General features: G+C 41.2%; 1 protein-coding gene across 1 annotated transcript; it reads right to left on the bottom strand.

The window, feature by feature from the left end:
* Positions 1 to 755: 755 nt before the first annotated feature.
* AMN1 (antagonist of mitotic exit network 1 homolog) lies at positions 756 to 17,474 on the bottom strand. The gene is made up of 7 exons (XM_028747024.2): positions 17,241 to 17,474; positions 13,569 to 13,701; positions 11,389 to 11,533; positions 9,613 to 9,830; positions 4,544 to 4,600; positions 3,582 to 3,693; positions 756 to 1,691 (listed from the first exon to the last, which is right to left on the bottom strand). The coding sequence occupies exons 1-7, from the start codon at positions 17,288 to 17,290 to the stop codon at positions 1,618 to 1,620; spliced, it is 789 nt and encodes a 262-aa protein (XP_028602857.1). The 5' UTR covers positions 17,291 to 17,474; the 3' UTR covers positions 756 to 1,617.
* Positions 17,475 to 18,532: the final 1,058 nt, after the last annotated feature.

Below are 18,532 nucleotides of genomic sequence, written 5' to 3'. Positions count from 1 at the left end.
CCACAGGTGAGAGCTGAGTGCAGGGTGGGGACCAAAGGTGGACAAAAGGAGCATGATGTGTCCCCCACCAGAGGTACAACCCCTCCTCAGTCCTAAGTACACCTACTAGAGAGCAAGTCCAATTAAACATGTACAGAGTCGGTCTACAATTCAAAATAAATTTATAAGAGTAATTACTTAAGTCAACCTTGTTATGCAGTTGCATTCCCTTAAATGCATTCTATTGCTATTAGTAAGCAATTTTTAAGTTCAAAAATATTCATACTGTGTTGTTAACAGCCACACTGAAAATTAGATTAAATAAAAGACAGCAGGTGTGGGTAGATGAATTAAAGCTCTGTGGTTTTCACTAAGGCTGAAAACATTGTATTGTTGAGTCAATTAAAGCTGCTAACACAGATCTGACCTTTGTGCTTTAATCAGGCTCTAATCAAAACTGTTTTCTGCAAAAGAAGCAGCTCAGAGCACACTAAATAGAAACACAAAACCTTTCTTCATTCAGATATTCTGCCCTGAACATGTTAATTTATTCCTTTGATTATCCAGCACAACTAGTGGAAGTGTTCTCTGAATATTTTAAGTTTGTATTCTCCCTTGGTCATGAAAGTCACCGCTAGCAGCCTTGAAGCAAGAATGCAGTGGGGCAGATATACCGTATTAGTAACTTTAATGAGGCTGTTATTAACAGCCATAGATATTTCTATGTAATATTTAATGTTATACAGGTATGTAATATAAAATGATACAAAATGAGATAAAAACAGAGGTTTTTAATGTTCTATAGTATACTATGCTGCAGATGGACAAGACACTCAAATCCTATTGAAACCTTTCGTTTGAATACTCATTTTTCTCTGGCAATGCATGGGCTGTACATGATCAAACAACTCTTATACAGCGTTAAGGAAGAAATCCAAATTCCTAGACTAGATAGCAGTATACCTTCTAGTTTTCACTACTACGTTCCTCATTGGGCCAGAAAGTGGTATCCTGGCTAGGAGATATTAGAACAAAGCCATATGTTAACCTTTCCACCCAAAAACAGAAGTAATGAGTACTATAAACACATGCATTAATTCTTTGGAATGAAAGAAAATACATTCACAACTTGAAGATGGTAGGAGCATTTATTTCAAAACAAGAACCAGCATGCAGGAAACTAAACCTCATGTCTCCAATTATAATGGCTACCTTGAAACATAACTGACCCTCCCCAAAGTGATGGCTGCGCAAGTGACCTTACAAAATGCTTAGATGCAAAAGTGGCTGTCATGTCTTGCTGGCTCACCACCTGCCACATCACATTTCCCTGTTAGTTCTTCACTGCCACAGAACTTAACATTTGAACATAATGATTCCTGAATTACAGTTCTGACCTGTTGCTCTTACATGAACACTAACAACTTCCTATTCGTAATCCATCATGTGGAGTGGAAAAAAGAGAAACATTCTCGTTAATCAAGAAAACCAACACGACATTAGTGCCACTACCTTTGGCAGTTGAAACAGAAACGAAGCATGTCAGTGGGAGACAGTACACTCTACAACACCAGAGACATGCCGTTCCAGGAATGGTTATTTCTTGAAAAAGAGATGCCATCAACAACTAAAGAAAAATCAATAAACAGTCCATGAAACCTGCTTAAACTTATTTGGTCCAACCAGCTGTTCCAGGGCTTCTCGAGAACGATCTGCAAAACAAGGAAACAAGGATGAGAAAATACATTGGACAATTCAATTTCCTCTAGGGTAAGAAAATGCTAGGTAGGAAGGGTAATGCAAACGAATAATTTAGGGGGAAGAAGGAATGAGTTTCAGAGATCTTTCTACAAGAAATGGGCCTCCAGATCAGTAAATTGATGCTGCTATCTGCTGCATAAATGCTTTGCAGGCTCTTGTAATAAGCTTATTCTTCTCTTCTGGTTAAGCAGGTTAAGACATGTTTGTTTCAACATGTTTTCAGTTGTTTATATTCCAGTGTTTTCTGCAGACATTCATTCATTGTTTTTACCTATTTTACCCTTCACTGAATGGTCCCATACTGAGTTACAAAAACCTCACAATAAAACAGCACACTGTATTAAAAACATAAAATAAAATGACCAAACTAACAAAACAGCAGCACAGAACAGCAATGCAGCAGAAGGAGGGCAGGTTATTCCACAAACAGAGAGCCAACACAGAGAAGCAACTCTCACACACCACTGCCTATCAGACTGCATAGGGCAGCAGAACTGCCAAGGGGGCCTTCCCCTGCTGATCTTAACACTAGAGCAAGTCAATGTGGTTGTTTTGCTATTATTTCTGGGTTTTACTTAGGTTGCTTTGAAACTGTTGTTCTTATTCCCATCTGTTTTAAACCACCTTTTTGGGGTGGAAAACACCCAATTTTGATTGAACAAAATGTACTAGCGTCAAGGCAAAATAATTTTAGCAACATTGTATCCAGTACCCTTTTTCTTCCCCAGGGAGTACTCAAGGATACGCAGTACTGGGACCTCTTTTTGTTGTTAAAAAGTGTGGCGCTTACTGTAACAACTTCTTGGGAAAAAAGCACTGTTTGTATCTGATGCAGTTGAATTAAACAATTGCTCTGATAAACAAGCATATCTGGACAGAAGCCACACAGGCACACTGTCAAAACCTAAGTTATACAAGAATGTATTTGGCTTACATCCAAGCATACGAAGAGCAACTGTTTAAAATTGCAGTTGCTGTGAACGTAATTTTAACTAAGTTGTGAAGGTGGACTGATTAAGTCAGGACAATGTTAGGCTTTTTTTTTAGAACAGGAGAGATAAGCATATTGTTTCAAGATATGGAGCAGGGAGTAGTGGTGTACCATTCTGTCTCTGAAGACTGTTAGAAAAATAGAAACATGCCTCTTATTCCCATTTTAACAAGTTTAATTGTGTTGCATTGTGGTAAGGAAACATTTACCTATGTATTTATTATTTACTGCTCTATTACTGCTTGTCTACCAACATCTGCTTTTGACTATGATATCAGCCCTCCTACTGACCTAAGGTTAAATGAAATTACCATGCCTAGCATTCATTTCATCATTGCCTTGGTGATTATCTGTTGCATTCTTTCAGTGTACAAGGACATGTCCTGATTAAAACAGTTAGTTTTTATCTACTAGGAGGGGACAGTGAATACAGAATGTGGAGTTTAACTGCTCAAAATGGATTCAAACTAGAAGGAAAAGGGAGATTTATCCTTCAGCTTGCAATGAAAAACATATTTGAAATATAAAAGCTAAAAGAGCAGCAAGAATATATCAAACCAGCAAACCAATGCACAATTACATGTACTGCAATATTTTAAAACCATTTAAAGGAGCAAAGCTAATTTAAAATCCAGTCCACTCACAATACCAACCAACATAAAAAACATCTTTAAACTCATTTAAAAGAAAATATGGGGCCACTGCTGAAAATACCCTGTCTCTCGTGCCCACCAGTGAGATGGATCCTGTTGGTGGGTCTGTGAGCAGTGCCTTTGAGACTGATCTTAAGGCTCAGACAGGTTGACAGAATCTATTGTTGAACTTAGCTAGTAAGCTGCACTTTAATCACCTGTTATCAGTGGGCATCCGTGGAACAGAAAAATGTATATCCTTGGACAACAAGTGAGAACAGCTTCCACAGCTATGTCAGTCAGATTCACACACCGTTCCATATGGATTTCCTATTTGGGATAATGAATACTAGCATCAGTAACTGTTACAGACAATAATGCAGGGGTCCCCAACCTGCAGCCCATGGGCCGGAAGCGGCCCAAGGAGGCCATTTAACCAGCCCGTGAGCCACCTCCAAACCGAGCTGCACACTCGGCGAGTCCCCACGCGCTGCATTAAACCAGCGCAGCATGGTAAATTGGGAAAACCGAAGCAGGGAAGGAAGGAAGTCTGGGCGCAAAATTGCGCAGGGTAAATAAGATACAAAATGTTGAATGTAAAAGTTTATGTTTTATTATTATTTTTGGTTTTGAAAATCAATAAAAAGCATTAAAAAAAAACCAGCGCAGCATGGCGCAGGGACTCTCTTCCACGGCTCCGGAAATCGCTTCTGTGCAAGCCCAGATGCCGGAAATCGCGTCTGCGCATGTCCGTGGTGCCAGAAATCACTTCTGCGCATGCCCAGATGCTGAAAATCGCTTCTGCGCAGGTGCAATTTTTGGCGTCTGGGCATATGCAGAAGCGATTTCCAGTGCCATGGATATGCACCGGTCCAGCCCACGGAGGATCTCTGCAGAAGTGATCCAGCCCATTCCTGGTAAGCCTTGCTGACCCCTGCAATAATGGAAACAACCCATATGAGAGTAAGAGCCACCCTGCTGGATCAGACCAAAGTCCCCTCTTGTCCAGCAGCATTCTGTTTCTACAGTGGCCAGTCAGATGTCTATTGGAAACCCACAAGCAGGGCATCTAGTCGTCTTTGACTAATAGCCACTGATTTAATCCCTTAATTCTATTATGAAATTTAAATATACTATTTACTAATAATAATGATTTGTACTAAACATGTTGAAAAGTTACCTTTAAATTCTTTGAACACATTCCACTAACAAGTGCTATTACACCGTCATCAGTAACCTGGATGGGACAAAATCAGAATTTTTGTTGGTACACTGAATAAAACTATAGTAACTGTCCACTTCAATAAACCAAAACATTAAAGCAATCCTGTAAAAAAAACAAAACAAAAACCATAACAACTTCAGCCTGGTTTTCTTCAATTTGCATGTCTTATAAACTTGAATTTTACACAAATGGAAGCCAAATTAATATATTCTCTTTAAATGACAGAAAAATTATATATATGTGCAATTATGCCACTTTTCAGGCCTTTCTCTGACTTAGTACAAACATCACACTAAGCCAAAGCATGGCTTAGCAACAGAAACAGAGGAAGCTTCCTTATACTGTAGCACCCTGCTTGTGGTTAACGCTTAGCTGGAATGAAATATTCAACGCAGCAATAGATAAATTAAAATAATGATTTATTTGTCAGACAAATAAATGATAGGCACAGTGGTATATGGTTACCAAAAGCTCTGCCCACTCCAGCCCTGATGGCCAGCACTTATATTTCCTCAGCCCAGCCCCCTTGCTCCTCCTTTGGCTGCCTCTGTCCAATCAGCCGGGTTGAAATTCCTATTGGCTGTTTGCTAGAACCAATCATAAAAGATACACCCACTTCCTATTACCTTTTATGGGAGACAAAGAGCTATATTTCCTTTTATCCATAAATGGCAGACAAGTAGCCATATACCAGATCACCTTTTGCCCTTTTGCCCCTACACTCCAAAACAAATGGCTAAAACAGATGGCTCATGGTTCTCAGCCAGCTGCTTTTCCCATTAGCTCTTGCCCTTTAACCTTAGGAAAATATGGCTCAGTCTGATGGGAGGAAGATAAACAACTGCCAGAGTACTTAGCCAGCTGGTTTCTGCCTGGCATGAAACATACAAACATTTGCAAATATATCTTTAAGCTCATTCTAAAATACAGGCCTTGATCAGATGCCTCAATACCAGCACAGACCATTGGTCCATCTAGCTCAGTATTCTCTCTCCTGACTGGCTCTCCTACAACTGTAGGAGATCTCCATGGATCTCCAGGGTTTCAGGCAGTGAAGCAGGACCTGGAGGAATTTTACCCTTATGCTTTTCATATAATCAGTTATCCATATAATCAGTTATCAAATATATTCTCATATATTCACATATAACCAGAGATTTTTACAATGATTTTATAATCCATGTTTGAATCGTGAAAGCTTCTGCTTAGCTTAACAGCAAATTGCTTAAATCTGCAAAGTTTAAATGAACTTTGTCCTAGTACCTTCTTGTTCTCTCTACAAGAGGTGAAGCGATAAATCAGATGTGCTGGTACATCTCTCCCCCCACCCCCTTGTCAAGACAAAGTCTATGCAGTGAAACAGGAAGGTGCTAACCGCAAATGTCCTTTATGAACAGATGGCCGCCTGGGAGTAACAGTTAAAGTTCCTCCTTGCCTTAAGTTTCTATTCTTGCAATAAATCTAGGAGAAAGGTCAAGCCTGCCTCAAGACTGCATGTTCAAACTAAAAAAAACAGAAGTTGGGAGAAGAACTCTTTGTACGGTCAGGAGCAAGGCTTGAATGCGCTCATTAGCTTATTTTGCTTTCGTTCGCAATTATATTCGATTATGTCATGATCTGTGATGTATGTACTCAGGTATAAAGCCCCAGGCCGACAGAGCTTGGGGCCCGGTCTTTGGAAAGGATTCCACTGGGTCAATTATTGCTCAGCAGTAAACCTCACCTTCTTTTTCTCCAATTGCTGCGTCTGTCAATTCTTGGACTCTATTTGAGTTGGTCACTGGTACCTTTATTAAAAACCGTTGCAACAAAAGTCTCTCTCAGGCCTACCTGGAGAGGCCAGGGGTTGAACCTGGGACCTTCTGCATGCAAAGCAGATGAAGAATTTCCTATCTCCATTTATCTCTCTGTTAGGACACTCTTTTGTTTGTTAAAACTCAGTATTTTATATTAGCAGTGCTGCTTAGCAATCCATGTATGAACTCTCACCAATCTAAGGAAAAAACCAGATTGCTTCACGTACATCCTGTATTCTAATGTGAAAGAATTAAAAGTTGAGAATACATGAAAGGAGATCGACCAGGCGGAACAGTATCACTGAATTTATGTTAATGTAGAGAATGAATATATTAATCATGGGTGATTAAGAATAGATGTTTGTAGACATGTGAAGAATTAATTAATTAGATATTAATTAAAGTAGACCTTGAAGGATGACAATGTATGATCACATATTATTATAATGAGAAGGCTGGAGTGGGCTAGTAAAAAGAGTACTGTATAAGGGTTTCTATTTGATTTAGAATGATGACCATAGGCTGTAATTCCTATGGGGAAGTTGTTGTAATCATTTGATTGGCTACTCAGAAATCATTTGTGTAATCTGAAAGTGTATAAGAAACATGGCTTTGCTGTTAGCTTCTGTTATCACTGTGCAGCTGCGTGGAGTCACAGGACTCTGTTTACATTCCAGAGACCTTGCAGTCTCACGGGAAAGGGAGACGTGTTGTGACGTTAGTGGTTTCCTGTTTCCTTTGTTTCTTTGTTCAGTTGCTCTCTGCTTGCATAGAGAGAGGATGTCTTTTCTGTTCTGCGTAGATTAGAAATAAAACTCTTTACAATGTAGCCAAACCTCTCGTCTCTTCCCTGTGCTGGGAACCCTGCTGGATAGACTGTGCTGGAGGCCTTATCAAAGGCTCAGGTCATCAAACACGTCGGAGGCGATTTCAAAGGCTCGGCTCGGAGGAAGATGAGGCCTTATCAGCTTGGCCGAGCGGCGTTCCGACATTTTTATGGGGTTCTTGGAAGCCTCCTCATTTTTTAGGCTGTGCCTATGTGCATTTGTATTTCAGTCTTTCTATCTTTTCACTTAAAGCCTGCATCCATTTCTTCTGAGTTTCTGGAAGGGATACTCCAGTCTAGGAACCCCTTTTAAATTTAGCCAAAAGCTGTGATACTCTGTATGAAGGTTTGCTATGTTTATAACTGCTTTTAACCTTTCTGCCATTAGACACCCATTTATTACATTTCAAACTGGGGACCCACAAAGATTCAAGAATATCTGACAGTTCCAAGCAAAAGGGAGCTTCCTTGGAAAAGTCACATCCCTGATCTGTAATTAGCTGGAAAAATAACTTTTGCACCAAATTCTGGGGAATATATATGTTGAAGAGCAGCAAGAGTCAAAAGAGAAGAAGCAAACAAGCAAAGAGAGGAACAGGAAGAGTGGTTCTGATCAGAAAATGGAGAGGATCAATATGGAAGAGACCTCCAAGCATGGCGTGAAGGACACCAGCTATTTAATTGGTTTTCTGCACGAATGTTATGTGATGAATTGCTCCCTCTGATTATGCTTTATATTAATGCACTTGCATCACTGACTGCACCTATATTTAATTATGTTTCTGGATTTTAATTATGCCATGCCTTTGCCGCATTGATTACTCCCTCCAATGAATCGCTCCCCCCATCTGAATAAATGAATTGCTCCCCCTCCTGATAGAATTAGTTAACTGAGCCTCAAACCTGCAGATTGTATATTGTGTGATTGCTTCCAATATATCAACTTATAAATCCTGGGTGCTTTCTTTTCATTCACAGAATCACATATTGTTAAATATTAACCTTGCTTAGTGCAGCCACACAGCAACTGGTTTATTGGTCAATTCTCACTAGCTTTGGCAGGGTTACCCCTAGTCTGACTTATCTGCAGTTCCTCTTCTAGTTTCCTCTTTCACCTTATCTTTTCATTTCCTTTCCTTTCACTTCCTTTTTTATTTTAATTTTGTATCTATACATTACTCTTATTATTCTTATTCTTATTCTTACATTACTATTCAGTAGCACTACTCAACCCCATTATCTTCTGTTAACTCTGCATTAGCTGTGCATGCAGCAGCCCTGAACCTCCGGCAGCCTCAGCAGTAGTGTTTCTGCTACAAATAATCACAACAAGCCCAAACTCTTCCGACGTGATACTGCAGAATTTTTGTCTTACCAGCCCTCCAAAACAGGCAGAAACCTGGTCTTGCCAGGCCTCCCTGTCCCCATACTAGCAGACAGACCATGCGCCTACCAACTGTTGCGTGGTTGGATGCCCAGCCAGGAGCCTGGAAGGAGGCGCTGCCTGCCCTAAGAAGGCCGTAGGTAAGGACCTCTTGGGCATTCGTCCTCCAAAAACCAGGGAGCAGACCAGAACCACCATGGACGACCAGGTTCCAGGAACATCTAGGCTCTTCTCCACAGTCGTCAATAGTTGGCTCTCACTGTCTTCCCTTCTTCTCCTTCAATGGTTCATATTTCATATTACATTTTCCTGCATAATTTTACTATAACTATTCAAATCAGTTTTCCACTTTTATATCAATCAAATATTATTTACTCTGCTGAATTTATTTTAATACTGCACTCTGATGATGTAAGCTACAAGTGTAAAATGGGTGGGAAGGGAAGGGAAATGGGAAACACTAGATTTACAAGCCAGATGACTATTTTCGCAACAAACTTCACTGCAATTTATAGATAAGAGTCCACATTTCCTGTGGTAGGCTCAAAACACTCATTTTATCTAATGCAACCACACTAAGCAAAATTAAGGTACCGTATTTTTTGCTCTATAAGACGTACTTTTTCCCTCCTAAAAAGTAAGGGGAAATGTGTGTGCGTCTTATGGAGCGAACGCAGGCTGCACAGCTATCACAGAAGCCAGAACAGCAAGAGGGATTGCTGCTTTCACTGCACACCGATCCCTCTTGCTGTTCTGGCTTCTGAGATTCAGAATATTTTTTTTCTTGTTTTCCTCCTCCAAAAACTAGGTGCGTCTTGTGGTCTGGTGCGTCTTACAGAGTGAAAAATACGGTAACTGTGAAAGCAAAAGAGGCCAAATGCACTTTTATCAAGACAGTCTCTCTAAATACCAATAGCAATTTAGTGAAGTAAGAGTCAGTTCTCAAGAGTATCATTTTAACAATGCCATTTTGCAAGATATCTATGCCAACAAGATATATATTTGCCAACAATCTTACTTGGGTAGATGAAAAATCCACACTATGTAAAGATTGGCAGTTCTGTCCAAGAGCTTGCAGTGATGTATCTGTAATGCTGGAACATCCACCTATGTTAACTATTTGCAAAAGTGGGCAGTGGAGGGCAAGGGCAAGGACTCCACTATCTGTAATGTTGCTACATCTTTTAAAAGAGACTTCACGTAAATAAGGGCATGACAAGGCCAGTGCTGCAACCCCTGTTGGATAAACAAAGCACATCATTCTCACGTTCATCTCCAGAAGTTCGAATAGAAGAGCATATTAGAAGAAATTATTACTTTAAGAGCAACATATCAAAACACTTTGGGCATTAATATTACAAATTACAGTCAAACCTGAGGGATACTAACCTCAAATATCAATTCTGCTTATAACTTTAGAATGCTGGCCACTTTGGCATCAGATTAGTATATTCATTGTGCTCTACTAATAATGGTTGCAATTCAGTATACAGTGGTACCTTGGTTTATGAACTTAATCCGTTCCTGAAGTCCGTTCTTAAACCAAATCCGTTCTTAAACCGAGGTGCGCTTTCCCTAATGAGGCCGCCTGCTGCCAGTGCCCTTCCACTGTTCGGCTTCCGTTTGTAGACCGAGGTAAAGTTTGCAAACCGGAACACTATTTCCGGTTTTGCGGAGTTGGTAAACCAAATAGTTTGTTAACAGGGTTGTTCGTAAACCGAGGTATCACTGTAGAGTTAAGTGTCCTTAGGACCATTGATGTGAATGGGCATAAGTGTTAGCTTGTTCTCATCTAATCCTTCCTTTTCTATTTGTATAACTGGTACCTAAAATGACATTCATTTGCTTTATTTACATTCATATCCCACCTTTCTCCTGTAGTAGAGCTCAAAGTGATACACAAAGGATTCTGAGATGGTCTCCCAGACTTGGACTTCAGCAAGGTTGATGTATCATGTGCCTTTAGGCCAGGGTGGGGAACTTGTAGCCTTTCAGATGTTTATTAGACTCCAATTCCCAACAGCCCCTGTTATCCTAGACAATTGTCGGGGATGATGGGGTTTGCAGTCCAAAAATATCTGGAGAGCCAGATGTTTCTCACCCTTGCTTTACAGCACACCCTGCAACCTTGTAAGATACCTTGAAGGCAATCTAATCCAACCCCTTGCTCAGTGCAGGATCCACAATGGAGGATGCAACTGCAACACCCCTGGGAAATGGACATTCAGCTTCTGCTTAAATACCTCCAGCAAAAGAAAGCCCTTCAGCTCCGGAAGGCAGCTTGTTGCATAGCTCTGACTTCTTTTGAACCTTCCTTTCTAACTGCCTAATGTTCTAGCCCAAAACCATCTACTTGTGGGCTTCACATAAGCACCTGGCTGGCCCCTGTGAGAACAAGATGCTAGGCAAGATGCGCCCTTGGCCTGAAGCAGCAAGACTCTTCTTATGTTAAGTCTCTCGCATCTTTAGTTAAAAGCTCCTCACAAAGCAGGGTTGCTATTTGCTGCAATGATGTGGTTAGCTGGAGCCGGTAAGAGCAGATGGTGCTCTGGGCTAGATGGATCAATGCTCTGACTTAGCATAAGGCAGCTTCCTGAGTCATGAAAAAGCTCCAAACTACAAAGAAAGAGAATGTGTAGCCTTCAGAGCAGCATTTTGGAAGGAAATCCAATCCTCTGGGTATTTATTTACTAAAAATGATAATGAGAATCCTATTTGGGGAAGAAGAAGAAAGCCTGAATGAAGCTTAATTTCTTCACTGTCCTTTGAAATAAATATCACATAGAAAACAAACCTTCCGAAGTGACTGTTAGTCTGTTGCCTTTCCAAATGTTCAAGTTAATTTTCTTAAGTTGTTTGCAGTTACAAAGCTGTTGCAAGGCATTATCTGAAACATCACAGTCCCGAAGGTCGAGTGCCTCTACTGCAGGGTGCAAAACCTAAAATGAAAATATTTCTGTCAAGCTCTACGTGGCGCAGCACAGGAATGGGGAACCTTAGGCCTGAGGGCCAAATGTAACCTTCCATTCCTCTTTATCTGGCCTGTCAGGGGCTGGTGGTGGTTGCTCGCGAGTAACCAGGCAGGACTCTGACCTGTCTTTTACAGGTTTTATTGGTGTAAACTATATACAGTGCAGAAACACAACGTTCATGTCCGTCCTAGTCGCTTGCAGGTTCCAGGAGTGGCCCCTTCCGGTTTCTCCCCAACATAAGAACTTAGACACCCCACATCTCTGCCTCCCCTCCTTACGTTTCACCCCTCTGCGTAAGCTGGGTGACAGAAATGGCGTGTCTGTCTCCTGGCCAGCTGGTAGCATCTTTGAGCCCTCCCCTCGCCTGGCTATCCCCTTCCCCCTCCGCTCCACTGGAGGTGTGGCTTTCCCCACCGCTCGATGAGGGGCTGCTCCTCAGAAGCCTTGGAGGCTCTCTGTATCCCCCTGCTTCCCTCCCCAGCCCCGATGGCAGTCCCCTGACATGGCCCTTGGGACTCTACCAATAAATAATAAATTCATTTAATATTCATTAAGATTTTAATGAGCTTTTCTGTCCTTACTCACAAAAGACCCTGAAGTACTATCTGCAAAATGCATGTTTGTTACCACAGCTTTAACTTTTGCTCTATCACCTCAAATTTATTTAAAACAATAGCAGATATGCCTTGTCAGCAACAGATCAGTATTACATCTAATTTATTCCCTCCTGGAAGATCTAGCAGGTATCCCAAGCTTGTCAAGGGGTCAGCAAATAGAATTCTTCTTTGGATAATAAAATTACTGTGCCCTCTTTCCATAGGCAAGCGGTTGATCATTTTGCCAGTTTATTTAAGCTTACGGATTTTAATAGCTTTGCCATTAGAAACTGGCCTGTATATGGAAGATGAGTCATGTTTGGAACAGAACTTTAAACTCAGGCAAAGGTTTCAGCCATGGTTCCCATTTGAGGCTAATGTAACAATTTAGAAGAGGAGTATACTACGCTGAAGGCAAATGTTGCTAGATGCAACTCTACTTCATGATAGATTGTCCTTATCAAATCCAGATTCCTTCATATACTGTATCTGAACATTCTTCAAGGTAATATGAGATAATCAAATTCAGCACCAAAGAGAAGAGGAACTAGCCTAAATGGCAGAATGGTGCAGGTGTGGGTAAATGCAAATGAGAAAATGCAAGTTTTTTGTTTTGTTTTTTAAAGAAAAAAATGCAAGTTTTGTTGAAAGAGAAATAATAATTAACTCTTCTGATGCTTAAGTTTGTTACTTGTTCCTAGCTCCTTATCTGTGTAGGAATTTGAAATATAGCTCAATCAGAAAACTAAAAAACAAAACAAAACTTGACATGTCACTGAACTCCAAAGTAAATTTTAGAATGCCCCATATTATCCCAATGACCTGAAGAATGTCCCTTTCAAGATGCACACTACTTTTCTGCAATCAAATTATTTGTGTTTGTTCAATACTCATGAGAACATGGTGACCTCAAATGACAACAGCAAATGAAGAACTAGGGGTGTACGATCAATAAGCTTTGGGACATCACAAATCACAGACCCATACATCCAGGACAGCATCCTCTGGGAACTGACATTAAATCACATCAACTCCACCACTTTATTGGGGCACAATACACTGTCATATTGTTAAAATATGCAGAAATGAATAATGAACTGGGGCACTACACTCCAAAATAATGCCCCACCACAAATCACACAGCCAGGAAATATGGCATTGAATTGCATCCAGCCCAACACTTTCCTGGAGGTCATCTCATAAAGGACACTTTCATTAATGAACTACATGGCTGAGTCTGGATTAGAACCCTGGTTTCCCAGGTCCTAGAACAACGCTCTATCAAATACACAGCCTTGGCTTTGACTATGGAAAAGACAGCAGGAATAAATGCAAATATAAATATGTATTGTTTGTAAGTCCCAATGATGACAAGGTGGAGAGTTGTGCTCAAAGTGCCACCTTACCGTATTAATATTTGAATCACTTATCCACCCTTGGACACTCAATGATTTGATCAGTTTATCTTTGATGTTGGGAGGCAAAGGCTTAATATCTTCCGCATATCTGGATATGTTCCTCGTTAAGCAATGAAGGCTTCTGGAGGGGAGGAGGGGAAAGAACAAAAAGTAGTCATAAGATGACACACTTTCTTGGCAACTTGGGAAACAATTATGTAAGCACAATTTCTTAGACTGTAACAACAGGGACTTCTCTTGGGGGGCGGGGCTATCCAGCACCTAGTACAAAATTAGGTAATGAGGGGGGAAAAAAGATGTACACCAGAGGCAGGGGACCTATGTCCTTCCAGGTATTGTTGTATTCCCATCACACCTGTCTTATGACTGTGATGGTTGGGGCTGGTGGGAGTCCAACATGTTGAAGTCCACCTGACATACACAAACAAGTGGAAAAGATATTCACAAAGTTTACTCATATCAAAAAACATTTACCGTAACACAACTTTAAATGAGTTCTAATCACAAATATATGTATATTCAGTTCTGAATGGCTTGGAGCAAGTGTGCAGAACCTTTGTTGCTGAACTACAGCTCCCATCAGCTACAGGAAGCATGGCCCATGGCCAGGGCTGATGGTAGTTGAAGTTAAGCAACATCTGGAAGATCAAAGGTTCCCCACATTAAGCTTAATTATTATTGAGACATTTAGTTTTAAACTGCACTTTGGGAACTTTGAGGTTCCTCAGATGCTCATCAAGAGCTTCTGAGTGAAAAGGATCATTGGCTGAAAGGCAGTTTGCTCAATGTGACTAAATTCCCCTGCAACGTGCAGCCAGAGTTAAGAGAAATCAATAAATTATGACTTCAGGATTAAGGATAATGAACTTTGCTCTGATCAACAATAAGAGTGAAGGTGACATGGAATAAGGGTGAGGGTGACATTGCTGATTCACATACTGCTTTAGTCACAAGAACAAAGTCGCACAAAAATGTTGTAACACTGCAGACTGCCAATAAGCAAAATTATTGCTATGTAAAATAAATCTTAGGGCAAACAACTATTTATGCAACATGTTAAAATACTGCTTTGAACTCTTGGTAATATTCCACTGTATTTGAAGAAGTGAATCTCTGTACTGTGCATGACATTTACTGTATAACTACTATGCACTTTGTATCATATTCAGAGGACACTCTGGTAAACGTATGCTAAGACCTCTTTCAGCCACTTGGAATGAAGAGGAGCATTAGGCATGAAACAAAAGTTGTCCTGTAGTTCGATTTCCACATCAGTACTGGGTGTGCTATAGAGTCCCAGTGCCCTGGATGAACGAATGGGTACCCTTCAGCATGCCCCCAGAATCCTCTGCTCTGTGCCCAGGTTCTGCTGGAAGTCACTCTCAGTAATGCTATATAGGCACTTGAAAAGTGTTTGGAAATCTCTATATACTGTAAATAAAATAAGTATGTTGTAGGATTTGATTATTTGATTATTGTACTTCGTATTTTTTATAAATTTTGTGTTTTTAACATTATGAAAACCGTCCTGGAAAAAACATTTGAAGAGCACATAAGCAGACAAACAATGAAAATGAATTCAGGGGCTACTCAGTGTGTCAAGGATTCCTGAGATCAGACAAATTTATAGAAATGTCTCCCAATAGCTAGTAGCCAGTTGAAAGAAATCTCCTATTTAGAAACTGTGATGGCTATTTCCAATTTGCTCTGCCTGTGAGTTTCTTAGAGGCATCTCTCTGTCCACTGTTGTCTGCAGAGCTGGATCACTATTCAGATCCATTACAGAATATTTTTATGTAAGCAACTGTAAATTTAATTGTTCAGAATACAAGTAACATGGGAGGTCAAAACTGCTTCCAGCACAATTTTTATCACGTACAGTGGTACCTCGGGTTACAGATGCTTCAGGTTACAGACTCCGCTAACCCAGAAATAGTACCTCGGGTTAAGAACTTTGCTTCAGGATGAGAACAGAAATCATGTGGTGGCAGTGCAGTGGCAGCGGGAGGCCCCATTAGCTAAAGTGGTGCTTCAGGTTAAGAACAGTTTCAGTTTAAGAACTTATGCCCAATTTATTCCCCATACAGACTTCTTAAGCTTCTGTTAAACTGCTTGTGCTGTCAACAGACACATGAGGCTGGTGTGGGAAATACGTTGCTTTTTCATTGTTTCCCTAGGATAAGGATGCTTTTATTAATGCTTCTTATTACAAGAATGCTTTTATTAGTGGATCCTATTAAGACACACCTACCACAATATATAGCTTGGCCATTTTTTGAATAGGATGTTTCTAAGCAACTCTTTGCCTTTCCATTACTTCTCAATTTTTAATGCTGCTATATTTTTGCTTTTTCATAAAAGTCTAAAGGTCTAAAGAGCAGCTGCCTGCTAAGATAATAGTGAGCATAGAATTTGATAGTTTATAGCTGATAGGGTAACCACAAGGGATTCCACCGAATAAGGAATGCAGATTTAGCAAAAGTCATGCAGCTCACTGTTAAGAACCTAGACTCAAGAGCAGCTCGCACCTGTAGCTAGGATATTTGGTGGTTAACTTGGGGTTTGTCCTCTTAGCCTTATCAGATAACAAACTAGCTTACACCTGCATATGGAACAAATAGTGGTTAACACATCAAAATAGGACAATTTGAGATAAGAATAAAGGGGTTGCTTGCATCAAAATATAAAATGTAAAGATGCTTTGACAATATTTGTGCAATGATTAACATGGGGAAGTGGGATGGTAAAATGTTAAGGCGGACGCGATATGTTGTAAACTTTGCATGCTCCTCCATGGTGGGCATGTAAAGTAGGGACTTTTTGGCGGTTGGGGGGGCAGATTATATAAACTGTTTTTCCTCATTAGGGTGTGCCTGCATTGGTCACCCATCCTTGTTCAACCATGCTTTTCCTTCAATAAAATTCTACTACTTCACCAATTTTTGTCCAGATCTTATTGTTTAAAGGATTTTGAAACCTAAGTCTTAGGAACCAGGTTTTTTGGGGGGTTTTTGTGTGTGTTTTTTTTGTATCTCTAACAGCTGGAAAACCAACAGGTGAAGTTTTTCCAGGTATTAGATAAATGCAGGGTCACCCGAGAAAGCCTTGCAGCTCAATGATATTATTATTATATTACAGTATTATTAAAAGCACAGCTATAATGGTCCCAGGGTGAAGTTGGTCACACTTCTCAATAGAAGAACAGCCAGGTTTGTTTATTTATTATATTTTTCCATCCCACCTTTCCGCCAAGGGGCTCAAGGTGCCGTACATGGCTCTCCCTCCCTCCTCATGGAATTTGTATCGGGCTGCTCCCTAGCCCAAGGGCTCTAACCACTACTCAAGGCAAGGTGGAATTTCAGCAGGCTTGCTTGTCGGCCAAGCCGCACCTGCTGAAACGGCCTCTTCCGCGCAGCTATTTAAAACTGCTCTCTGCACACGCTCAGGGGCACGCGTCTCCTCGTTGATTTGTTGGCACATCCCAGGGGCAGAATCCGGACAAAGGGCAGCAAAGAGGTTAGCGAAGAGGCGGGGAGGACATAATAAGGGTGACGTCGGAGATGGAGGTGAAATAAGGTGGTTTTCCTGGTGCCGGGAGAGGTTCATGGTGGGTGGGGGGACGCACGAGTGAAGACCCCGCTCGCCCCGCCGGCCACTCACAAGTCGAGGAGGGACCTAACGGCCCCGCCGCTTTCGCTGAGGTAACTCATCGCTAGGCCCCGGCAGCTCGCTCTCGCTCTTCCTCTCAGGCCGGGGGATGTGCGGCGTCAGGGACCGTCCTTCAATTCCTCGCAATTCGCAGACGCAGCGCCCTCTATGCCTCAGCCCTTTCCCCTGCGACGGAACTCGAATGAGCGAAAGGGGAGTTCGGAATTGGCAGAGCGACCCTAAGCTGAGAGCGGAGCACTTTGGGAAACGTAGTCTTCGGCGTGCGGTACTGAGGCCTTCGGAGGTAGTTTGGCGTCGAAGGGGAAGGGGTCGTCGTAGGTTCTAAACGGGGGTTTAGCTCAGTCTCCCGCCCTCAAGCCCAGCGGAGCTGAAGCAACGTCAAAATAAGCTGAAATAATCCTATAATATCTACTTCTTCTTCTTCATCATCTCGTCTCATTTCGTTTCACTTTTAATTTTATTCGTATGCTGTCCGTTGCATAGTTAAAACCATGCGCAAGGCGGCTTACAACACGGAAACAATTTGCGTGCAATTAGAGAATTGTAGAGTTGGAATGGAGCCCAAGGACCATGTAGTTTAACCCCCTGCAATGCAACCATAAACAATAAATAAAACACATCAAGAAGTGCAACCAAATTTGAATCGTTTCTACATAAATCATCATAAGATCTTTAAAAACAATAATATTAAATGCAATAGTATTGTTACTTGGCAAAAAGGCAGTTGCAAATAATCAGGCTCACAATTAAATGTCTTGAAGTGTAATCAGTTAAGCAAGATTGAAAAGAGGAAGGGAATCCTTAATAGCTTGTAGCAGAAGGAATTTCAGCAGGTGTGGCCTCTTATGTCTCCATATGCTTCCAAGAGCTGGTATGTCAGGAAAGAGTTTGTTTGTAGGACCATTCACCACCCTCTGTGGTTCTATGCTTAGGGCCAAGGAGGTCCCAGTGTAGGACTTTCTCAATATATAATAAAAATATAAGGAGGTCATTACTTGGCCCCCACTGGAATATATGTAGTGCCACATCACAAATTTGGGTTTATATAAACACAGGAAAGTGAGAGCTGGACCATAAAGAAGGCTGATCACCGTGAAGGGCACAAGAATGTGAAAGGGAGGTTGAGGGCACGCCCTGGGACGTGCAGAGAGAGAGATAGGGAAAATGACGCAGGGTGAGATATGTGAGGGCGCGGCCGCAGTAAACAAGTTACATTAAAGGAAGCTATGCAAGCAGAGACAGAGCACATGTTCAGAGAGGGTGGTGTCAGGGACCAATGAAGA

Source organism: Podarcis muralis, chromosome 10, assembly GCF_964188315.1.
Source record: "Podarcis muralis chromosome 10, rPodMur119.hap1.1, whole genome shotgun sequence".
NCBI lineage: Eukaryota > Metazoa > Chordata > Lepidosauria > Squamata > Lacertidae > Podarcis > Podarcis muralis.
This window is presented reverse-complemented; position numbering and strand designations above follow the sequence as displayed.